Consider the following 26,069-nt stretch of genomic DNA (forward strand, 5'->3'; position numbering starts at 1 on the left):
TCCCACAGATCTCCCGATGTCCCTGCTCTCAAATGTTGTACTTGTGTGCTTCCCTCTCTCTCCCCATCTTGTCTCCCGCTCCCTTTATTAGCGCTGAGGAAGCGCCTCTAGCGAATGACTTCCAGCCAGTGTAACGCGAATTCCTGTCACAGGAATTCTGAGATCATATAAGTGTGACGTGGCAGTTCCTGATTGGTTCGTGTTGGGGAACCCCTTCTCGCTGCCGACGTGACGTAAATTCGCGCACGCGCACTGGTGAAGCGCGAGATTCGGCCCAAGGTTCTTATTATTATTATTATTATTTTTGTATACAAGATCGAGGCTCGAACCATGATCGAGGCTCGAAATTCCATGCCCGAACCTCAGCGCAATCCAAGAGGATTCACTTGTTGTTTTGCGTGTCCGTTTTTTTGTTGTGTTTTATGTGCCAATATGTGTTTGACGTGCTAGCTCTTAAACGAGCCTCGATCGAGTATACAAAAAAAAAAAATCCGGTTGGTTAGAATGTATAGCGCAAGGTCGAGCTTTGCCCTGATTGGTGTGAAAGCCCTTTTGGATACACAAACCATAATTCACACATCACGATTCTGAGACGTGAGTGTATATATATATATACTTATGGCTATTAGTATTTATATTCTTGATCATTTACCTCTTCAAACTGACTTCCGGTTTATCACTGCTCTTCTTCCTCCAAAGTCAACGATTGGTTGAAGTGGTTGCGACGTTTCTTCCTCATTAAGTTCTGTGATTGTTTTCACCACGTGAGATATCCATTCCAGTCCATTACATTCTGTTTTGTCTTTCACATTCGTGATATATCTTAATGCAGTCGTTGAAATATTCGTTTAGATTTTCGAGGTTCAGGCTACTCGTCGACGATAGTTGATGAGGTAATTACAGCATGTCTGGCTCCCTGTTGTCGCTGCTGCGGCAGTTACACGACTGTATTCTCGCGTCCTGCGACCCACGTGCTGATGAAATTGGACAAGTCGCAAGGGCGCTGGTCGAAGACATCAAGTCAGAATGCCAACAAGGCCAGAACTCTCTCGGTATTTTTACTCACACCTCGCACTTTCTCGAGTCACTTGTTTTGTATTGTTTTTTGTAATCGCCATTCGTAATCTTTGCCTCCGCCGTTTTAAATTCCTCATTCATTATATTTGATTACTTCATTCACGTTATATACGTGAGGTTAAACGAGAGTTTCGTGCAAGTTTTTTTTTTTAGTACAAGTCAAGGAAGCGCCGTTTTCCTGCCGCGATCAATAACGCCATGGCTTCTATATAGCGTGTGAAGCAACGCCTATCCCTTAGCCTTACAACGTCATTGCATCACTTTAGTATTCATATATGATGTGTGTGTATATATATATTATATATATTTACATGCTTACTTTAGTATTCATACTAAAGAATCATACTAAAGACACATGAATACTAAAGTAAACATGTAATTGGTAAATATAATGAATACTGAATCACCATACCACAAATCCCATTATTCCTTTTTTCGTGAAGATAACAACAACTGGTAATACCACCTTTAGAGGCCATTTTTCCCCCCTTTTTTGGGAACCGTGGTTGTTGTTGTTTTTCGGTCCCCTTTTTGAAGCAATGTTTTACGGCCGGATGCACTTCCTGACGCCAACCCTTTTTGCCGGTAATGCAAAAACAAAAAACATAGTAAGCATGTAATTGAAGGTAAACATGTTACATGACAAAGTTCTTGGTTCATTCAGGGGCTCGACGATGTCTGGTCCCACGACGAACACCTGGGGTAATAACTTGTGGAGGCATTTGTTGGACAGGGTTATGTGCATTATAATCCTCAAAACCTGTCAAACTTTCAGCAGCAAGTCCATTTGGGGTCTGAATTGCAGGTGCGAGATGAATTGCATTCCACACTTTCCCATCAGAGTCTATAGCTAGCAGGACCTCTCTGTTCAATGATCTTGAGAGGTTGGGTAAACTTGGTTTGTCCTTTCTTGTGAAGTCAAGGTTTCAGAACTCGCACGAAATAACCACATTGAAAGGTGGAAGGTTTTGCTCCCCGACACTTGGTTGTGTATCGTTTAGACTTCTCTTGTTTCTGTTGAACGCAGCATCTCACATCCTCAAGTCTTACAGCAGGTACGCTGATTTGACGGTCCCCAATGTCCAACTTGGTGTGCAATGTACGTCTATGCAGAAGTTCAGCAGGAGTCTGATGAGTTGTTGCATGTCTTGTAGCTCAATACGTTTGCAAGAAGTCAGGTAGGAATGATTTCCAGGGCTTCCCTTCGAGGTTTGCTGTGTGCAAACAGTCCGTAAGCACTCTGTTGAAGTGTTCTATCTCCCCATTGGCTTGTGGGTAATATAACTACTGCAGTGCTTGATGTTTCTTTCCTGCATGAATGTTTCAAACTCAGTTGAAACAAACTGAGATCTATTGTCAGAGATATGTTCCTGCGGGTTTCCTTCACGACTGAAAACTGTAACCAGGAACTTGATAACTGTAGCAGATGTTACTTGGGACGTAAAGGCAAATTCTGGCCATTTGCTGAAATAATGAATTAAAGGTTACTCCCTCCTCCGGTATGATAGACCTGAGCCTCGTCCTGGAGGTGGGGTTGCTATCTTTATAAAAAACTCTCTTCCTCACTCGCCCTCCACTGCCCTCTCTCCACCTCACCCCCAGGAATACCTTTGGCTACGGCTTCCCCTTCGCTCCCACCTTTTGTTCATATGTGTGTTGTACCGTCCACCAAACAGCGATGACTCCATCTACATCTCGCTGTCTGATAATATGGACCAACTTCTATCTACCCATCCCAACTCTCTCTTCCTCATATGTGGTGATTTCAATTGTCACCATGCCAGTTGGCTGGGTGTGGGTACCTCTCTCACCAGCCATGGCTCTTCAGCAAAGGACTTCTGCGACTCACTGGGACTGACACAATCTGTCAATTTCCCGACCCGGATCTCAGTCAACGGAGCATCTTCTCTTCTGGATTTGGTTATGACAAACTTCCCTGAAAATGTCTGCTGCTCTTCTTCTGCTCCAATCGGCTCATCTGATCATGTGCTTGTCAAAGTGGACATCTCTCTGACCATTCTCAGAGAGCCTCCTCAGCGCCGACGAGTCTGGCATTTCACTCAGGCCAACTGGCACGGTCTTCAAGCAGCCATCAATCATCTGGACTGGTCTCCCATCTCTACCGCCTCTGACATCAACTCATCCTGGGAATTCTTTCAAAGTAAATTGCTCTCTCTCATGCACAGATTTATCCCATCTCGTCTTCAGTTGTCATACCCTTCCTCCCGTCCATGGTACACGGAATCTTGTGGTGAGGCTGTTGCCCTGAAACAACTTGCTTTCGTCTCCTGGAAAGCAAATCCAACGGAAGGAAATCTCATTTCCTTTTACAAAGCCCGAAACAAGTGTGTGTCCACCCTCAGGAGAGCCAGGAAACAATATCTCACCGTTCTCAAGACTGAACTCTCTTATCTGTCTCCCTCTTCCAAATCCTGGTGGCGTCTGGTCAAATCTGTTTCTGGTGTTTGTTCCCCCTCCATCCCCTCCCTCACCTCAAACGGCTTAACGGCTGACTCCGCACGTGAAAAAGCTGAATGCCTCAACTCTGTGTTTGCCTCTAAATCTTGTGTCCCAAACCCATCCCTCTCTGTACCCACCGTACCCAGTCGTACCCAGCTGCTCCTCGACTCTGTGTCCTTTCCTCCTGACAAGGTGGAAAAGTTTCTTTCAACCCTCGACTCTGATTCTGCAACTGGTCCTGACGGCATCAGCCCACGGGTCCTAAAATCATGTGCTTCCGCTCTTTCACTCCCTCTTTCTGTTCTCTTCACCCTCTCTTTTGCTCAAGGTCATCTGCCATCTGCTTGGAAATCAGCCAACATCACCGCTTTGCACAAAAAAGGTGCAAAAACAGATCCCAGCAACTACAGACCAATCAGCCTTCTCCCAATTATCAGCAAAGTCATGGAATCCATCATTGCTTCAGATATGAAATCTTTCCTCTTCCCCAATGGCTTGATCTCTGATCATCAATTTGGTTTCAGACCTGGTCACTCCACTCTGGACATGCTGCTTTTGCTTTCTCAACAATGGATGGAGGTCCTCAACGCCAAACAGGAAATTAGAGCCGTCTCCCTTGACATTTCACGTGCCTTCGATACGGTCTGGCACCCTGCTCTGCTCACCAAACTCTCCTCCTTTGGTATCCATGGAAATCTCTACACATGGCTGGCGGACTTCCTCTCTGGTCGTAGTCAACGTGTGGCCCTGAATGGGTTTCTCTCATCTCCTCTACCTGTTCAGGCTGGAGTTCCCCAAGGTAGTGTTCTGGGCCCTGTGCTTTTTCTGGTCTTCATCAATGATCTCTCTGACTCTCTTGAAAATCCTCTCTATCTCTTTGCTGACGACTACTCTCTGTCGCTCCATTCCTCATCCCTCAGATCGGCAGCCTGCAGCCTCCTCACTCTCTGCAGACCTGGACAAAATCACAGACTGGGCAAACAAATGGAACATGTCTTTCAATCCTGATAAATCTCACACTCTTACGATGTCTCTCCGAAAAGACCGACTGGAAAACCCTCCCATCCACTTTCTGAATAATCCTCTCCAAGAAGTTCTGTCACTCAAGCTTTTGGGTCTCACTATTTGCCATGATCTTTCCTGGGAAAACCACATTTCAAATCTGGCCTGCAAAGCCAGTCGCCGACTGGGCATCCTCCGTCGTGCGAAGTCCTTCCTTGGCACACCTGAGCTCCTCACCACATACAAGGCTTTCATCCGCAGCTCTATGGAATACTGCTCTCCCCTCTGGTCTGGTGCTCCTGCCTCACACCTAGCCCGTCTTCACGCTGTTGAAACCAAAGCGTTCAGAATCATTGGAATCTCCCGCGATGAAGCTAACTCCAAGGGCCTTTCACTCACTCACCGCAGGCAGGTTGGTGGTCTTTCCGTGTTCTACCGACTCCTCTCTGGCCTTGCCCCCCCAGCCCTCTCTGGGCTCTGTCCCCCAAATATTCCTACAGGTCGCACAAGATCTGCCTGCAACCCTCTTATGGTTAAACTGCCAAAATCAAGACTTTCTGCTCACCTTCACTCCTTCATTCCTCTTTTCTCCCGCCTCTGGAACAAACTCCCTCACTCTCTTCAATCCCACTCCACCCTCCAGGTCTTTAAAACAGCTGTTCACCACCATCTCTTATCCTCCCCCATCCAAAACCTTGATCTTTTCTACCCCTGCTAATTTCGGTCCCCTTGTGTTTTATACTTCTCCCACCACCCCCCCCCCCCCCCTTCCCATGCCTCCTGCCCCCAAGCCCTCTCCCTCCCACACTTCTCCCTGCTCTCAAATGTTGTGGTTGTGTGCTTCCCCTTCTCTCCCCATCTTGTCTTCCGCTCCCTCTTTTTGTATATTTTGTTTGTCTGGTTGATTTGTTTGTGAAATAAATGTTAGCTCTTTCATGAGCCTCGATTCAGTATATATAAAAAAAAAAGTAATGGCATAGCGACAGTCCATTTGGCCATTATCAAGTGGGCCCACTATATTGATGGCAAGCTTTTACCATGCAGCATTAGGGAGAAGAACTGGTTGCAAAGGTGGAACCCGAGTGACAGCTGTTTTATCATGCATTTGGTGAGTAATACACGACTTAATGGCAACTTATGCTTGGGAGTCCATCCTTGGTCACCAGTAGAGGTCACGCAGCCTTTGTTTAGTTCTTACAATTCCTTGATGTGTATCATGGGCAAGCTAGATTGACGGGTTGAAGTTCTGTCGGCACTATCACACGGTGAGTGCCACGAATTAAGTAAACCTCATGTACAGCCAGTTCATTCCGAATGTGAAAATGGGGAAGTAAATTTGGGTCAATGGCCTTTGCATTGCAAGGCCATCCTCTGGAGACGTATCTTGGCACCTTCTGTAGAATAGGGCATCTATTACAAGCTTCTTTGAATTGTTCCACAAGTACAGCAGTGAAGTCACCAGACAATAAAGCCACCATTTCTACATCCGGTTCGTGGCAAGGCTCTGTCATGAGGAGTGGTAACCATGATAAACAGTCTGCAGTCACATTTTGATGGCCAGGTTCGGATACAATTTCATCGTTAAATGTCAGTAAGCTTGCAGACCAACGTGCAATTCTCTTTCCAGCTCGACCAAGACCTTTCGAAGACAGACAGTAGTGTAGTCAGTGGACTGTAGTCTGGACGCAGGATAAATTTCCGACCCCACAGGTTAGTACACCATTTCTCAGTTGCTCAGATGCAGGCAAGTGCTTCCTTCTCTACTGTAGAGTACTTGCATTCGTATTCTGTGAGCATGAGGCGAATGCTACTGTTTCCTCTGTAGAGTCCTCATGAAGTTGAGTGAGCACTGCTCCGGGTCCTTATTCAGACGCGTTTGTGGTCACAATGGTGGTCAGAGTAGGGTCAAATAAAGCAAGTGCAGGGCTGTTAGCAATTAATTTTTTTACCCTTTACAGACTTGATGACTAAAGGTCTATGGAGATTGCATGTGCTTGATTTATATATACCTGTCAGCAATGGGTGTGGCTGAAACAGCCGAATTCACTAATTAGAAGGGGTGTCCGCATACTTTTGGTCATGTAGTGTATATGATAGGTTAGACGATATGTTCGGCCTGAACGAAACTGGATTCAAAATGGCGGTGTGCAGAGTCAGCCGCCGTACCGCCATAATGACGTCAGACATAATCACATCACCCTGTCATGTGACCAGATGCTCAGCTCTGATTGGTATACGTTTGACCAGACATACATACATACATACATACAGAAGGACAAACACTGTTCTAGACGGCTTTGCCGATGGGCTACGGCGTAAAAATGTTTAATGTGCCCGCAATTGCATTTTTTTGGTTTTTGACCACAGCGCAGGTGGCGGGGCCCAAAATGATACTGCTCTCACACCTTCGTGCCATGTGATGATCATAACTAAAGGCCGTGGATAACTTGTCATGATGTGATAATGCCATCAAGCATAGCTATCACTTCGAAATAAGTGTACCTTAGACTTGGTTGAATGGAATATATGGAAGTTGGAAGTAAATTTTGATGCCAAAAGCAGAAATGCAAAACATTGTTAGTTCTTCTTATGAAGTGTGGTGATGATGCACAAAGTGGTGAGAAAGGAGATAGGAAATGAAAATCGTCGTATTATTTATATAGATAATGTGATCCAAATCAAGTTTATCAGGTTACTATGTCTATGATGTTGATGGAGTGACAGAACCTTCAGAATGACCTTCACACAGTACTGCCTACAACAGTAAACACTGTTGCAAGAGGCTTCGTGGTTTATCATTTCCCATGTCCAATCAAGGCACATTAATGTCAAATTGCTCATGATTATGTTGCTCTAGTTTGAGAAGTGTCTGTGTATTTGCTTGTTTGACTTCTATGTACTCTTGAATCCTTGACAGAATGAGTTTAACAAGCCCGAAATTCTAGCAGTGGCGTAGCTGGGCTTGTAAAATATTATAAACCACAAACACATATGATTAACTTTTTCAACAGGCGTTAATGCTGTTTATAACATTAAACAAAGAAAGTTAGAGGAATTCCGACATCCATGAGGTAAGTTTTACTTGCAGAACTGAGGGAAGATCTACTGTAATCTATATACCCCACAAGGGTTGGGTTAATGACATGCTATCAAAAAACTGAGGCGAATTCCTTACTTCCGTGGTTGTTCGTACCGTACACCGCTTATCGTTTCATGAACCATACACCGCTTCAATCCACTAACTTTGTATTCACGACATTGGGATTAAAGTGTTATGGTCATATTTGCTATATTATTATTATTACTATTATGAAAACGATACTCCTGAAACAATACACTACTGTATTAATAAACCTGGGCTTAATTTGTCCGAAGCGGCCCGAAGGTGAGGCATGAAGCCGAAGGCATACACGTACCGTATTGTTGGAAGAGCTGTAATGCCGATGCTTTCGATATTTGATGGTCATTTTAACAATCGGTTTGTTTGCGTTTCACACTGAATGAAAAACGTAAAAATAGAGCATGGCGATTATGATATATGACTGGTTCGACAATGTTTTCGGCCTGAACGAAATTAGAATCAAAATGCCGGATTGTGGAGAGTCAGCCGCCGTACCGCCGTAATCACATCAGACGTAATCGCATCACCCTTTCATGTGACCAGATCCTCAGCTCTGATTGGGATGTGTTTGAGGGGACATACATACATACATACATACATACATACATACATACATACATACATACGGACAAACACTGTTCTAGACGGCTTTGCCCTATGGGCTATGCCGTAAAAAACAGTGGTTGTATTTGGAGGGTGCATTGCAGGTTTTAGGTGGTAAAATAAATTAATAGTCCCAGGAGTTCAGGGTGGGGGGAAGAGACCCCCCAATTCTCCCCATGTAAATGTGTATGCTGCCCCAGTCAACTGTAAGTGCTGTTATTGTGAAGTGGAAACATCTAGGAGCAACAACAGCTCAGCCACGAAGTGGTAGGCCACACAAGCTCACCGAACAGGACCGCCAAGTGCAGAAGCACGTAGTGCGTAAAAAATAATCTGTCCTTGGTTGCAACACTCACTACCGTGTTCCAAACTGCCTCTGGAAGCAACGTCAGCACAACAACTGTTTGCCAGGAGCTTCATGAAATGGGGTAGCATGGCCAAGCAGCTGCATACAAGCCTAAGATCACCATGCACAATGCCAGGCGTCGGCTGGAGTGGTGTAAACCTCACCACCATTGCACTCTGGAGCAGTGAAAACGCGTTCTCTGGAGTGATGAATCACGCTTCACCATCTGGCAGTCAGATGGACGAATCTGGGTTTGGCGGATGCCAGGAAAACGCTACCTGCCCGAATGCATAGTGCCAACTGCAAAGTTTGGTGGAGGAGGAATATTGGTCTGGGGCTGTTTTTCATGGTTCGGGATAGGCTCCTTAGTTCCAGTGAAGGGAAATCTTAACGCCACGGCATACAATGACATTCTAGACGATTGCGTGCTTCCAACTTTGTGACAACAGTTTGTGCAAGGCCCTCTCATTTTTCAGCATGACAGTGCCCCCGTGCACGCTGGGGTGGACGTGGATTTGAGGTAAGCATCGTCTCGTGAGTCTCCAGGTGGTGTATAATACAATTGGGCCTCGTTTTGTAGGACGTACTTGTGAAGCGAGTGAGCGGATTGGGAGGAAGAGTCATGATATTGTTACGGACACGGCTTTTAGATGTTATATGGACCGAGCGGTGGTGTATTTAACCGCGTCCGAACAGTTACTCCCCGATTAAAACCCGATTTCACCCGACGTTGACCAGATCGCCCCACGGATATTCAATCGGGAAATCTCTAAAGCGACCGAAAGAGAAGAAGAGAGAAGAAAGACAGAGTTTGGAGGAAGAACAGATTTATTATACACACACAAGCAATATTTTTAGGGCGACCAATATTATTTACAGCAATAGATGGAAAAGAGCAGTCACACAGTGCATTGTTAACTTATTCTATTTCATTTACTTAATCCCCAAGACAAACGAGTAGGACAGGACGTTCACACTCACACGGTGGATATTGCAGGAAGGAATAGCTGAGGTGGACGCGTGGAGGAAGGCAAGGTCGGAGGCCGCAGCACCCCTCGCGGTTTTGGCGGGAAAACCTCCGTCGCGTATCCGCGGCCGTCACGCGCTGGCTCGGCACACCTGCTCCTCTTCCTGGGGTGGAGCCGTCTCCCTCCGTTCAGCGCGTCTCTCCAACGACAGGGGGGTATTGCAGGCAGGCAGGTAGGTAGGGCTTGCGGTGGATTGCGCTCCTCTTCCAGGTCATCCCCCAGCGTATCTCTCAAGCCCTCTCCTTGGTGCAGCCTCGTTGCTCCTCTCCAGTCATCTCCCATCTGGACTCCTTAAGCAGTCCCCTGCAGTCGCTTTTATCACCTCCGGCGGAATTAAGCCGCCGGCTCCGAGGGCACGCCTACCGGGTCACTCACCGCGGTGTTGATTGGCTGTTAGGGCTGGTTCACTCCTTGCTTCTTATGACGAGGTGGAGACACGCCTTTCTTCCCCAACCTTACCTCGTGGCCAATGGTGGTTTGAAGAAAACCAGCCAAAATGCGGAAGGCAATTGGAAGGGAGGTTTTGGGGAAATTGGAAGGGCCTACGCTTATTTTGTTTGATACAATGCAAAGTCAATCTAGTGGAAAACACATACTTAGCCTACATGGAATAAGGAAATACACTATTTAAAAGATATATCGTGACCTGCGTGTATGTTCTATGAAATTAATTAGGAGGACGGCTGCGACCATTATTACATTACCAGGATGTTACCATACCAAAACCATACTCTTCACATCCGTTACCCTTCCTCCAAAATTGTTACACTCCTCAAACCCCGTTACACTTCTCAAAACCCGTTACACTTCTCAAAATCGTTACACTGCACCCTCCTTTCTTCAGGCACGTCCTCGGGCCTACTAGACTTAACTGAGTGTGACATGTAGGTGTAATTCCCTCTACAATTAACCTGACCCTGAGTGTGACAATTTTAAAACACAAATAAGTATGTCCCCCTATTGCATTGCATCCTGTCTAACAGACTCAAGCCCACAGCTAACCGAATTACGGAATTATTCTGAAACTATACTTGTACGGTGGGGAGCATTATTTACAATGACGTGATTTCTTATTTACAACGCAACCCAGGACCTGTGTGTTTTTTTCTTTTTCTTTTTAGGGAACAAGAGAAAGAAATTCCTGTTGGGAGGGAGGAGACAGCACGCATTGCATCGATGCACCAGTACCAATACCACCAAAGCACCCAAAAGCACCCAAACACCACAAAGCACCCAAAAAACACCATCCGGTGCGGTTACCATGGTTCATAATAAACACAACAAAACAACTGGTGGTGGTCTTCTCCTTCTCTGCTGGGCCGATGTTCTTCCCGACGTCTTCTGGCTTCATGCGGCCTATTTGGACATACTAAAAAAAACACAACTTGTGTCCATTTTTATTTAGGGCCTCAGGGGCCAACTAAGGGTGGTCCACCTGTTTGGCATAGGTGCCACCTTACCGAGGTCCGCAAGCAAGATTCCCTGGCCACTATGGCCGGTTTCCAACAGAGGTGCCCTGCCCCAGAACCTGGGGTCCATCAAGTGGTACTTGGCCGCAGAACAGCGGTCCATAAAGTGGTACATCAACGCAATGCATGCTGGTTCTGGGAATCTCGGGCGCACAATGGCCACCTCACGCACGCTCCCATCGGCACCCAATGGCGCACAGGTCATGTGGGAGACAAAAGAAAGACAATTGAGCGAGGGGTAAGGTCACAAGGGTACACGTCAATAAGGCAATGCAAGGTGAAATGCGTACGGAGGCCGAAGTGAGAAAGCTCGTCCCTACCGTACGTCACCCCCCTGTCACCTACCCTACCCTTGTTCTCACCCAATATGTACAAAAATCTACACATTTACAAATTCGTCACTACTGTCACGTCTTCCCCATATTTCCCCTATACCAAATTCGTCCCCACAATCCCTTTACTTCAAAATTTGCCATCACCAAATTCATCATCAATCCTCATAAGGAGGCAGAGATGGAACATCAAAGCACAATGTCACACCCACGTCATGATGCGTCTCACAATCCAAACATTTGCATCATAAAAAATAATCAAAACATGGCATGGTGTGGAGTACCTGTCACCTCAGGTGAGTGGATGCAGATGGTGCGAGGAGATCCTTCATCCTAACTATCCTCTAAATGATTTTAACACACTTTACACTACCCGGGGTCTTTCTTCGGCCAAACCATTGGCCCTCTTACACTATGGGTTCTAAAAACCAATTCCCATTGGCCAAACTGTGGTGCTTTTCAATTTGGGGTCTCACTCCCCCGATTCATCTCCCGGTGCCCTCGCACAATTTCTGGGCTGCGACGTGTACCTCTCCCAACAGGTCTACCCACCTGCACACCTCCACCACTGTAGTTGCCACCCGAGCTTACCTAGCTCCTCACCCTAACCTAACTACCTGGGGACAGCCCCTCTCCTGGCTCTGTCACCCCACTGGTGCCCTCTGGCACTGGGCTACCCGGGTCCGTCCTCCGGATCCTCGGGCCCCATCCACACAACTACTACCGGCTCCCAGAGCCCACCTGCGGCCTCACCTGGCCGACATCCTTACAGTGGTGGAGTGCCCAACCCAACTACACACACTAACAGGCTACACGCCCAGCCATTTCCACAACACCAACGCACCCATCCACATACCATTCTGTCACCCGCACCACAGATGCCAATATCCAACTACAATTTACCTATACCCTCTACCTAACACTTACACTACCCGCCCCGGGTATCCGTGATGGGGGTCCACTCTTCCCCCATTCACACCTTCGCACCATCCACTCCACTCCACAATTTCCACCATACTCACTCCACGACCATCCATTCCAATACTCCATACCATTTATTCCATACACCTGCCCTCCATTCACCTGTCGTTGCACACCTGTGCAATCTCACCTGGTGCCACCTGCACCCTCCTTTCTTCCTGGACCACTTGGTCATCACAATACACAATCACCATCACTCACTCATACACTGCTCCATCCACCTGTTCAGTTGCACACCTGTGCAATCACACCTGTTCAATCACTCCCACACACGGCATCATCTCAGCTAACTCCTCCCCTCTGAAACTTGCGCTTCCCAGTCGTCCCTTTAAACTATTGCGCTCCCACGTCATTATCAACCACACTAACCTACCTGCGTCCCCACTACAGGTATCAGTCACTAACTAACCTTATCGTTACCTAAGGTCATCTTCGCTAGATCCCTATCATTATCCAAGCCCTCCCTGGCTCGTTTTCACTGCCATAAACCCCATAATCTATAGCGCATTTGCCCCACTGGTGAGGGATGATGGATTTGCCATCCCACCACATCGGGGGTCTCTCACTACCAATTTCGCTCGTCCAAATCCAACAATTCAAAAATTTTCCATTTACTGCCAATTCTATTCACTTTTCTAAATTTCGTTTCAAATCACTACTATCACTATCACCATCACCCGTCTACTTATTACATCCTCTCGGTGCGCCAATTCACATCACCCGTCTACTTATTACATCCTCTCGGTGCGCCAATTCACATCTACAGCCCGGCTTCGTACAGCCGAGCAATGAACGCGGGTCGTTTTTTTTTTTTGCCAGCGGCTGGATACGTCCCGCATTCGGGGCAGGGACGGAGGCTTACCCGGGCCGAGATCCCATGCACCACTTCGGCGTGGAGCCATCCAATGTCCCGATCTCGACCTGCCGGCACGTCTCAATAGAAAGTGGTCGCCATGACGACCCTTCCTATCGAGCTGCCCGCTCCGCCTTGTGGAGCCCGGACGCGGCCGCTCCACGCGAGGCCCAGCGTGGATCGCGCACGGCGGTCCTTTCGAACCCGCCGTGGCTCGGATCTCCGCTGGTTCTCGCGGCACGCGAAGCCCGGCACGCACCGAGGGCCCGATCCGGCTAAAAGTCGACCTAACCTTTAACCCGGTTACCGTCGACGCTTCACCTGCAGGCTTACATGCATACGCTACCTCTTTCTTGCTCATACATGCAGCCGTTCCCATTCTCCTCGTACCTTTTCTTTCACACCTCGGTACACTCACTCCGCTCACCGACTTGGTCACACACCTGACCACCGAACACTTTGGCACACATTCGTTGCTCGCACACCTCACCAATACACCGCTTCGCGCCCCCTCCTCGGTCACCTCCTTTGTGACAATCACAGGTGTGCTCTCACCCGCACACCCAACCACGTGTCTCACTACCAATTCCAGCGTGCATTCCCACTCACGCTCTACCATTCCAGGTGTGCATCCTTCCATCCCAGGTGTACATCCTCGCTCACCTATCACAACCAGCTCACGCTCCGTTTCACTCTCACTACTCTCACCTCCACTCTCAGTCGCGCACTCACCCTTACTCTTGACAGCATGCGCTTTCCCCATGCACCCGTCCGTTACACACCTTTCTCGCGCATCCTCCCGCGCACACTTCTTCGTTACTTCCTCCGTAACACTCACCACAGGCATGCATTCTCCCTTACTCTTGACAGCATGCGCTTTCCCCATGCACCCGTCCGTTACACACCTTTCTCGCGCGTCCTCCCGCGCACACTTTTTCGTTACTTCCTCCGTAACACTCACCACACCGCGCTTCCCTGTGCTCCCTCGCACACGCGCTTTGACCAATTCACTCTTGACGGCACACTCACTCCTCGGCGTGCACTTTTTTCTCACACACCCCATGGTCGGACATTCTCGCACACCCCTTTTTTCGCACACCTGTCCTGTCACACACCTCACCAACGGCCTTTCACGAACACCCGGATCCAAACCAATCCCCAAGCCGACTGAATCTCCCCTCACATCATGTACATTGCCACTCACCTCCGTACCTCGTCGCACCTTCTCTGCCACCTGCAAACTTTTTATTTGGTTAGTGAGCACCGCATCATGATTTGAACACAGACCTTGTACACATTCCATCACCTCCTCCCGGATTTCTCTCTTAGTTTCTGTCCGTCCCTTCTTAATTTCACTCACCTCTTCTCCCACTTCCTCTAATTTTTGTTTAACCTCTTTTATTTCCCGGTGCGTCTCCTCAAGTTCGTCCTCTAAGGCTACCGTGACCGTTTCTACGTGCGTCCTTACCTGCCGGTCCTTTGTCTCCATTATCTCTGTCACCTCCTCCACCCTCATTGTCAGTTCCTCTCGTACCATCTGACATTGCCTCTGCGTCGCTATTAATTCGTTTTTAATTTCTTTTTGTGTCGCCTTTAACCCTCCTAGTACCGCAGTGTTCTTTTGAACCTGCTCCACTAACTTAGTTTGTCCCTCTGTCAGCTGCTCCACCTCCTCCGTCAGATCTTCTATTCCCCCCTGTAACTTTACCGTATTATTTCTCACCTCTTTCTCGATACGCTTTTCGCCTCGCTTTACCTCCTCGCGTAGCCCCGAGACCTCCTCACTCACCCCTCGTCGTATTTCCTCCATCTGGTTCCCCATCTGTTCGATTTCCCGGGCGGATTGTTCCCCTATTTCCCGCAATTTGTCCTCCATCCTATTTTCTAACCCCATTAACCCATTTTTCACCCCTTCTATCCCATTGTCTAACCCCTCAAATTTCTTGTCTAATCCCTCAAATTTCTTGTCTAATCCCTCACCGGTACCCCTCATTTGGCCCTCCAATCGCTCACCCTGAGCATCCATCCGGTTCCCCATTACCCCCATTTGGTCCTCCAATCGCTCACCCTGAGCATCCATCCGGTTCCCCATTACCCCCAATTGGTTCCTCATTACCCCCATTTGGTTTCCCATTACCCCCATTTGCTCACTATTCTGGGCCATAAGGGCCTTCATTTGTATAAAAAAAAGGTTCAAATCCATTGGCATCTCCGGTTCGACTACCGCGACCATGGGCGTGGCTAAATGTGGCGCCGCTGTAATCACGTGCGCTAGAGCGCCATTTTGTGCACCTGAAATTCCCGCAACCACATTGCCATTTTCCTCCTCCCTTTCTTCCACATACATTTCCCCTGGTTCCTGGGTTACCCCTAACCCGTCTATCTCCCCCACCGACATCCGATCGCCTTGATTGTCCATGGCGCGATCTAAAAATTCGGGTTTTATAAAACAACACAATTTCGTCCGCTTTATAATTTTGAGCGCGTGCAGCGCGCTCCGGGTCGATCTCACTCCCCGACACCAATTGTTACTCTAATAGTACAATTGGTGTTCCAAAATTTGGGCCTAACAAATTTAGTCCCAGGTCCGAATCCCATCTCCTGACTACCAATTGTTACGGACACGGCTTTTAGATGTTATATGGACCGAGCGGTGGTGTATTTAACCGCGTCCGAACAGTTACTCCCCGATTAAAACCCGATTTCACCCGACGTTGACCAGATCGCCCCACGGATATTCAATCGGGAAATCTCTAAAGCGACCGAAAGAGAAGAAGAGAGAAGAAAGACAGAGTTTGGAGGAAGAACAGATTTATTATACACACACAAGCAATATTTTTAGGGCGACCAATATTATTTACAGCAATAGATGGAAAAGAGCAGTCACACAGTGCATTGTTAACTTATTCTATTTCATTTACTTAATCCCCAAGACAAACGAGTAGGACAGGACGTTCACACTCACACGGTGGATATTGCAGGAAGGAATAGCTGAGGTGGACGCGTGGAGGAAGGCAAGGTCGGAGGCCGCAGCACCCCTCGCGGTTTTGGCGGGAAAACCTCCGTCGCGTATCCGCGGCCGTCACGCGCTGGCTCGGCACACCTGCTCCTCTTCCTGGGGTGGAGCCGTCTCCCTCCGTTCAGCGCGTCTCTCCAACGACAGGGGGGTATTGCAGGCAGGCAGGTAGGTAGGGCTTGCGGTGGATTGCGCTCCTCTTCCAGGTCATCCCCCAGCGTATCTCTCAAGCCCTCTCCTTGGTGCAGCCTCGTTGCTCCTCTCCAGTCATCTCCCATCTGGACTCCTTAAGCAGTCCCCTGCAGTCGCTTTTATCACCTCCGGCGGAATTAAGCCGCCGGCTCCGAGGGCACGCCTACCGGGTCACTCACCGCGGTGTTGATTGGCTGTTAGGGCTGGTTCACTCCTTGCTTCTTATGACGAGGTGGAGACACGCCTTTCTTCCCCAACCTTACCTCGTGGCCAATGGTGGTTTGAAGAAAACCAGCCAAAATGCGGAAGGCAATTGGAAGGGAGGTTTTGGGGAAATTGGAAGGGCCTACGCTTATTTTGTTTGATACAATGCAAAGTCAATCTAGTGGAAAACACATACTTAGCCTACATGGAATAAGGAAATACACTATTTAAAAGATATATCGTGACCTGCGTGTATGTTCTATGAAATTAATTAGGAGGACGGCTGCGACCATTATTACATTACCAGGATGTTACCATACCAAAACCATACTCTTCACATCCGTTACCCTTCCTCCAAAATTGTTACACTCCTCAAACCCCGTTACACTTCTCAAAACCCGTTACACTTCTCAAAATCGTTACAATATATAACTAGCATAAAACCAAGTCAAGCATGTTATAAGAAATGGCGTGTGGCAAGGCATGACTGTCACCATTAATTTAATACGAGCTCAGATATCTTTTTTACTGAATCTTTCTGCCACAACCAAATCTTTGGTGCTGCATGACATTACTTTGATTCTTGAAACCAAACAAATGAGAATTCAACAACATATTCTTATGTCGGGTGGGGTAGCAATATCTAGAGCCAGATAGATCTGAATAGGTAACGTGCTTCGTCTGTCGCGGTAAGGAATCTGACCTGTAATAAGTTTCATGTTTAGTCCGGTTTGTCGGGTTAAGATGTATACCTGTGAACATACCAGGATGTTCGAGTGATAGGTGGTATAGGGATTAAAAGATAAAGCCCCTGTATGTCACACCTGGTAGCCAAACCCTTGTCCCTTTTGGCAATGCACCCATTTAGACACTTAGTTAGGCTCTTTCTTGCAACACTAAATAATTCCCTTCCCTGACATGACTTTGGAAGATGAACAGGCAAGGGGGCCGGCTCGGGGTGGCGCCGCATGGACCGCGGCCAGCTTCATCTCCGCTGGGCCCCGCGTAGCATGCTACACGAACGAGCTATAACCACACCCAGGAGGACTGTGATTGGTTGGTGCGGAAGGCGCGAATCAACGCGGAAGGCGCGAGGAGGGTCGGCAAACGGCGGGAAGCTGCGAGGCTCTGGTTGGGTGCCGCGCCGAGGCTGACGTCACCGCCAGAGGTTATAAAAAGAGCGTGCCAAACTCTGCGCGCAGATTCCTGGCCCTGGCAGTCCCGGTGCGATCCCGAGTTGAGAGATTCCTGGCCCTGGCAGTCCCGGGGCGATCCCGAGTTGAGCGATTCCTGGCCATGGCAGTCCCGGTGCGATCCCGAGTTGAGAGAGTCCTGGCCCTAGTTGAGTTGGCTTGAGAGTTGGTATGTGAGTCCGAGCCCAAGTGGAGTTCGCTTGCTTCGTGCAGCCCTGCGTTGGACCTTTGGTGCACGGACCTCGTGGGGGTCGACGAGGAGCCTGGAGTGGGCGCTGGCCCGGGCCTTCGCGGTGCTGGGGCGCTGGAGCAAAGGACCTCGTGGTGTGCAGCGGAGATTGGACGGACGAGACGACAAGACAGATAAGACCGCACGCCACGTACACTACATAACGAACGTGTTATTTTCATGATTCATCCCCCTGTTTGTGTTTGAGGTCTGGTGTGCGGGGTTCCCGATTTAGGAATTAGATTTACCGGCGCGTGCTTTTCCTGTCCCGTCCTTTTATTTAATAAACCCTTGTATTATTTTCCCCTTCCATTCAAAAGCTTGTGTCCGTGTCGAGTTAATTTCCTTGCAGTTTCGAAGCTGCAGTCGGCGCGCTCCAGGTAAGCTTTTACCGCAGCTCCCACTTTCCTTCTTCCTCCCGCGTGACCATAGCAAAATCTGTATTGGCCGTTGCCTCAATTAAATCCGTTTTCGGTCCATCCGTGAGCCTCTGGTATTAACCGGAGGCTACGCACGACAACTGGTAGTCGGTAGTGGGATTGAACCCTAAAAAAAATTGGTGTCAGAGTGTGGAGATTTCGAACGAAATTTTTTTTAGTCCGAGGCGAAAATTTGATATAGTCGATTGGGCATACGAACTGCGATATTGCGTCTTCGGGAAATTTAAATTCGGGTTTTGAGATAAAATCTGCGTGGGGTAGCAATCTTCTCTCGACGGAGGAGAAGATGAGCGATATGGAGGAGGGAAGAATGGGAGATGCAGGAAGCATTGGGGGTGAGTCGGAAGTAGTGGGGGTAGAGGGTACTGGTGGAACTTTCCCCGCCGTTGGGATGGCCCCGATAAACGACCAGATTTTGGATCGATTGCTTCGGGAAATTCGGGGAGTAAATGGAAAAATTGATGGAATGAAATGCGAATTAAAGGGAGACATGAATGCACAGGGTGAGCGATTGGGAAATCAAATTGGTGGATTGGAAAACAAAATGGAGGCTCAGAGTGAGCGCAGTGAGCGACTAGAAAATAAAATTGATGGGTTAAAGGGGGAATTGAATGCCCAGAGTGAACAAATTGATGAATGGACGAGTGAGTTGAAGGAGGAACGAAAGAATGGTGCCGTTGGGGCCCAGGAGAAGCCAATGGTGGCAGAAATAGAATCGGAACGGGGGAAGGCAAATTGGGAATTGCACCGGGAATGGCAAATGAAGAGGTTAATGGGGAATGCCTACAGGTAGATGGGGAGACTGCAAATGTACAGGTAGATGTGGAGTGCCAAGAAATGATTTGGGAATGTGAGAATTGTAATAGGGAATGTTTCCCACCTGGTGGCCTGGAGGTTTATCGGGACCGGGTGTATGCCCCAACACACCAACAGGGGGAGAAATTGGAATCCTTGCTGTACCAGGGCGGTGGTTCGGAGCAAGAGGGGGTAACATTATTGGGGGTCCGTGTAATGGAGCCGGACCGGGTATTTATTGGGGAAGGCCTGTCGCGGCCAGAAATGATTTGTGGTGATGATGGGGATGACGAGCATAATTTGATCCAGCGGCTGGGGACCTGGGACAGTCCCATGGAGGTGAGGGTTGACCAGGCCCAAAGGAGCCTGGGTGATGAGGTGAGTTGGTCCGAGGAGGTGGTTGAGGTGACCAAGGGGACCCTCACCACGAACACAAATTGGGTGCAAGAGGCTCCGAAATTGGACAACCAGTTGGGAGAGTTTGTTGGCTCCGGGCTGGATTCGGACATAGAAGGAGAGTCGGGAGATAGAGCCTCAGGAGATTTGGTCCCCATAGGGAATGTGGACCAGCTGCAGGGAGGGGCAGAACAACCTGTGATAGAGGTTGTTACCTGCAGCTGCGGTGATTGGACACCTGGGGCCAAAATTTTTAAAAGAAAATCTAAATTTACATTTAAATGGGAATTTGATTTGGAGCAGCCATTGTTGGAGTTGGTCCCCGGGCTGCGGGATTTGGACATGGGGAGGTCATTGGTGATGGCCTCGGGCAAAGTTTGCCCCTTTCAAAATTTGGGAATGCCAGCCAGCTGGGGGGGCTGTGCTGGCGAGGTTTGGACGTGGGGTCCAGCCTTGGGTGTCGAGGTACGACCTGGGCCCCACGGGGGGTCTGGTGGAGTGTGGCGTCCCTTGTCCAGTGGGGCGCCGTCCGGGCGTGTTTCTCGGGCCGTGAGGGTCACCGGACCCTGGTGGGGGTTAAGACCTCCAGGGGGTCCGAGGTGGTTTCTCAAGCCTGGGATGGCAGATATTGAGGACCACTAGATGGAGGTGTTGTGGGTCGCGTTTTGGTGGTGGCATTGCGGACGGCCAACTTGGGCCTGATGTGGTGCCCGCCCGGGCATGCGGCCTGACACCCTCTCCCTGAGACTCTGGGACAGCCAGCATGTGGTGCCCTGACATGCTGTGCTGGGCAATGGACGCCGGTCAAACCGAATGGACAGGGATGGACATAGCCTGCCGGACAACCATTGGGGCATCTGTGGAACGTGATGGTGTGAGAGTGACCTTCCACAGATGTTCCGTGATGATTTGTGGACTCTCGGTTTGGGAAGAGAGCCATGGGAGTGATGTGGTCGGGAGTTTGTAACGAGCCGAGCATATGGGCTATGCTCGGCTGGCATGTGTATGGCAAAGCATCTTTATTTGGTGAGGTTAGTAAAATGTGAAAAATGCTTGCCATGGGTAATCTGTGGTTTAGATGCAAATTTAAGGGTGAATTTTGTGAAGAGAAATGGTGGACACTGTTTTGTGACACCATTATTGACCCAGGTGAATAGACCAAAGTGTTGGAGGCTGTGATAAAATTGATAGGTTAGCAGGACACAGCTTTCAATTGGTTGCGGGGGCGATTGCGCCAATATTTGGGAGGCGGAGTCATGGGGATGTAGTTGTGTAGTTGAGGGTCAACGTAGTGCTGTGCGTGTCCGAGGTGTGTGGACCATGTCTTCTGGGTGGGTCTCCTGGTGGAGCATGGCTGTCGACTGGACCTTGGTGTGGTCAAGTGTGGGTGGGCACTGGGGGGCTGCAGTTCTGTGGACTGGGGGATGAGGGCGGCGTAGGTGACTTGAGGGGAATGCCACGCACTGCGACCGTCTCCCCCAGGGCCGAGGTTGTGCGTGCGTTAGTGTTTGTGGCAGCAGGTGCTCACCACATTGGCCAGCTGGGGCTGGTGCAGCTGTGTTCCTCGCAGGGGGGCTGAAGGATGGATGGTGGGTCGCACCCTTATGGACACTCATGGGCCATGTTGGCGTTTCGACTGCTCGGCTTGTCCCGATGACCCCTGCACGGTAGAGGTGTGGAGCTGTCATGGCCACATGTAGTTGTGTAGTGATCACCGTTGGATGCGGACCCACATACCTGCCAGTATAGTGGGGACAAAAGAGCAATTTGGAAGAATTTGATTGGTCCAAGGATAAATTTTGGGATTTTGTGGGTGGATGGCACTTTTGGACTTGACCAACCGGAAGTTACCTGTACATCAAGGTAGAGGTAAGGCCTTGATGGTTACTGTCCCAGGCTTCAGGACTTGCTTGTTAAATTTGGGACATGTAATTTGAAGTTGGGGGCGGGTGAGAGTGATGACATGGCCAGTGAGGGGGATTGGAATCTGTGCCACAGAGTCTTGTGGGTGGCGTTTGTGTTCGTGTTGTGGTTATGTGTATTGATGTGGTCGTGAGAGTGGAAACTGAGAATGAGTGATGATTATTGTGAAATGTGGTTCAATGTGAATGGGATTTCACATGTGGCAGGCCATGGCAAAACTCTTGTAACATCTTTTTGTAACATCTGCTTGGAATTGTGCTGAAATGTGTGAGAATTGAATGGCAGCGGGGAGGAGATGTGTTTTGGGATCTTGTGGGTGGGGAAGGTGTGTGTGTGTCCGCAGGTACAGATCAGGCTCTGAGGAGCAATGCCTGCGGCCCCCCCTCTGCGGCAATTACCCCTGACAGCCAGTGGTATCTGGAAATTGGAGCTCGTCGGTGGAGGGTCTGGTTGGGCGCCCTGGGGTGAAGGAGACCCCCGGCGACCCGTGGAGCTGCGCGGCAGCAGGAGGCAATGGAGCCTGGTGTGTGGAGACCCTCACCGGTGGGGTAACGGTGGAAAGGGCTGTTGGGCTGTCATGGGGCCAAGAGGTAAAGGGGGAGGGGGGGGGGCAATGAACTTGTAAGGCGCTTGGTTTTGGGACTGCGGGCACCACAGCCTGAAGCGCCCCCACCATCTTCGTTGTGCGGTACCTCCCCGCTGCCTTGTATAAATGACATGCACACATGTATGACATCAATGCCATGGTCCTGCAGGGGTGTATGAAATAAGTGCTTGAAATGATTTTGTGTGTAACGAGTTTGGACTGAGTATGCGTGGATAAGGGGTTTGTGTTGAATGAATGTGGGCGAAATCCACCGAGCCATGTCACTCACCTGTAACATCTGGACAGGGCCCGCGGAAATTTAGGGGCACATTGGGGATGGCCCCGCAGGTAAGGTTGCATCTTGTGGCATCCACCGGGGGACGCGGTCTTTCGACCGCGGTTGTACAGATGTTTTATAGAGTTTTGAATTTTTGGATAAAGATAAGTTTTGTGGTTAAGTTAGTTTTGGAGTGTTTTGTTTCCTCCCTGCGCAGGAACAACAAATAAGATCATTGTACATATTTGCATGACTGTTAAGGGGTTTAGCTTGTTAAGGAGGATAGGTAAGTAGCTCCGGCTCACTTCCCACAGCCCTCCTGATTTATTTCATAGGTTAATTAAGTGTGTGACAGTAAGTGTTAAGACTGGAATGCTAGCGCCTGCAGTGAGCCTTGCAGGAGCTACAGTTCCAGGGGGGGGGGGGGGGAGCTGTCTTATGTCGGGTGGGGTAGCAATATCTAGAGCCAGATAGATCTGAATAGGGAACGTGCTTCGTCTGTCGCGGTAAGGAATCTGACCTGTAATAAGTTTCATGTTTAGTCCGGTTTGTCGGGTTAAGATGTATATCTGTGAACATACCAGGATGTTCGAGTGATAGGTAGTATAGGGATCAAAAGATAAAGCCCCTGTATGTCACACCTGGTAGCCAAACCCTTGTCCCTTTTGGCAATGCACCCATTTAGACACTTAGTTAGGCTCTTTATTGCAACACTAAATAACTCCCTTCCCTGACATGGCTTTGGAAGGCGAACAGGCAAAGGGGCCGGCTCGGGGTGCCGCCGCGTGGACCGCGGCCAGCTTCACTTCCGCTGGGCCCTGCGTACCACGCTACATGCACGAGCTATAACCACGCCCAGGAGGACTGTGATTGGTTGGTGCGGAAGCTAAGGCGTGAATCGACGTGGAAGGCGCGAGGAGGGTCGGCAAACGGCGGGAAGCTGCGAGGCTCTGGTTGGGTGCCGCGCCGAGGCTGACGTCACCGCCAGTGGTTATAAAAAGAGCGCGCCGAACTCTGTGCACAGATTCCTGGCCCTGGCAGTCCCGGTGCGATCCCGAGTTGAGAGAGGCCTGGCCCTAGTTGAGTTGGCTTGAGAGTTGGCTTGTGAGCCCGAGTGGAGTTCGCTTGCTTCATGTAGCCCTGCGTTGGACCTTTGGTGCACGGACCTCGTGGGGGTCGACGAGGAGCCTGGAGTGGGCACTGGCCCGGGCCTTCGCGGTGCTGGGGCGCTGGAGCAAGGGATCTCGTGGTGTACAGCGGAGATTGGACGGACGAGACGACAAGACAGATAAGACCGCACGCCACACTACATAACGAACGTGTTATTTTCATGATTCATCCCCCTGTTTGTGTTTGAGGTCTGGTGTGCGGGATCCCGATTTAGGAATTAGATTTACCGGCGCGTGCTTTTCCTGTCCCGTCCTTTTATTTAATAAACCCTTGTACTATTTTCCCCTTCCATTCAAAAGCTTGTGTCTGTGTCGATTTAATTTCCTTGCAGGATCGAAGCTGCAGTCGGCGCGCTCCAGGTAAGCTTTTATCACAGCTCCCAATTTCCTTCTTTCTCCCGCGTGACCATAGCAAAATCCGTATTGGCCGTTGCCTCAATTAAAGCCGTTTTCGGTCCATCCGCGAGCCTCTGGTATTAACTGGAGGCTACGCACGACAATATTTACCAGACATATTGATCAGTAGATGATGATGTAGCATGTGCAAGTTAGCAATCACCTATATCTTTTCCTTGAAATGTTACAACTGGAGCGACAGAATTTTGGAATGGCCCTTGTACCATTGCTTGTCTGTAGACCTTTACATTTCATTGAATTACTGTCTTGAGTTACTTTTCTTTTCTTTCCTTATTACTTGGCAAAATATATATATATTTTTTTCGTTGAGTATGTTGATCACTCGCGTGTGTGTGCGTGTGTGTCCGTGTCTGTGTCCGTGTCTGTGTCCGTCCGCTCACTTATACTTGCCCACAGGTCACAATTTTAAACCGATCTTCACTAAACTTCACCAAATGGTAGAGTTCGTGGTCCGACAACATCCTATTTATTTTTGAGGTCAAAGGGTAAACAGCCCAAAGGTCAACCACTTATTTCAAATTTCTAAAATCCTCAATTTTCATCCGATTGACTTGAAATTTGAATAGGATTTACATATGAGCTAACTGAATTCAACCACCAACTATTTTTGAGATCAGCATAGGCCTAAAGCCAACCACTTTTCTTTTTAATTTCTAAAATTCTCAATTTTTATCCGATTGACTTGAAATTTGAATACGATTTTCATATTGGTGAACTGAATTCAACCACCAACTATTTTTGAGATCAACATAGGCTAAAAGGTCAACATAGGCCAAAGGTAAACAACCATTCAAATGTCTAAAATCCTCAATTTTCATCCGATTGACTTGAAATCTGAATAGGATTTTCATATCAGCACACTGAAACCAACCACCAACTATTTTTGAGCTCAACATAGGCCAAATTTCTTAAACTGTCAATTTTCATCCAATTAACTTTAGATTTCAAGACGATTTGCATATCAGGTCACATGATTCAACCACCAATTATTTGTGAGGTAAAAAGGATGCTTTACTGAGTGCCATTCTACTTTGTTCTCTTTTGCCAAGTGTTGCTCTATGAGTGTTTTTTCATTTTTGTTGTTTATTTAAAATGTATGAAAATGTATTGCTATTGGACTTGCCCAGCTTGAAGTTAGCTCCTGTTCCGAATGACTTGATTGACTCCATCATCAACATCAGCCTCCATGGTTTACAATCAGTTAAGCATTCCAGTCTCATGTTAAACAGTTGTGGATCACCCAGGTATCATCTCTCATCATTCAGTAGCTGTTTTGGACCCCAGTAGGATAGAATATGCAATGTTGATTAATCATTTCACTGTTATATGGTGTGTCTTGGACTTTGTGTGTGTGTGTGTGTGTGTGTGTGTGTGTGTGTGTGTGTGTGTGTGTGTGTGTGTGTGTGTGTGTGTGTGTAGACCTCCACATTTCATTGCTTTTCTCCAAAGATCTGGGCATTTTCACCTTCTTGCGTAAATCACAAGGCCACGATAAGGTGAGAACTAAATTGGTGTTTTGTATAACGGCATTTACTGTTTTGTATAACAACATGGTGGTGGGTATTGTGGGGGTAATAGTTGATAGGGGATTATGGAGAGGGGGGCGGGGGGGGGATGTGGGGTGGTCTACGATAACTGCTTTGTTTATCAGTCCTATGCCTTGTGGTGTACTCTTGCGAGATCTAGCGTGATCCCGCTCTAGTCGCAAGCGTATATATATAGTATTTCACGAAACATGGAACCAAATACACGCATGGAACAGGAACAGCATTACATTACATCTCTCGTCATTTAGAATGAAAATCAATTTAAATCCCAAGTTTGTCCCGATGTTCGTGTGGATGGTGATGGGTATTGTGGGGGGTGCTAGTTGATGGGGGAGGCTGAGGTGGTCATTGGTATTGTTAGCTAGGGTGATGGTTGATGGGGAGGAATGGTTGAGGGTGAGGGGAGTGGGTGT

The 26,069-nt window shown here is 48.6% G+C and overlaps 1 protein-coding gene across 3 annotated transcripts in view; it reads left to right on the forward strand.

The window, feature by feature from the left end:
• Nucleotides 1-756: 756 nt before the first annotated feature.
• The window catches only part of PRKDC (protein kinase, DNA-activated, catalytic subunit), a 334,330-nt gene continuing 309,017 nt past the window's right edge, over nt 757-26,069 (forward strand). For 2 of the 3 annotated variants that reach the window (XM_068112798.2, XM_068112799.2), the window contains exons 1-2: nt 760-1,052; nt 25,529-25,605. In XM_068112798.2, coding sequence (XP_067968899.2) covers nt 905-1,052; nt 25,529-25,605 — 225 coding nt within the window. In that variant the 5' untranslated portion in view covers nt 760-904. Of the gene's footprint in view, nt 1,053-25,528; nt 25,606-26,069 lie in introns of all 3 variants that reach the window. The other variant, XR_010984003.2, reaches the window with a different exon arrangement.

The sequence above is a fragment of the Myxine glutinosa genome, chromosome 4, assembly GCF_964187855.1.
Source record: "Myxine glutinosa chromosome 4, kmMyxGlut1.1, whole genome shotgun sequence".
Classification (NCBI taxonomy): domain Eukaryota; kingdom Metazoa; phylum Chordata; class Myxini; order Myxiniformes; family Myxinidae; genus Myxine; species Myxine glutinosa.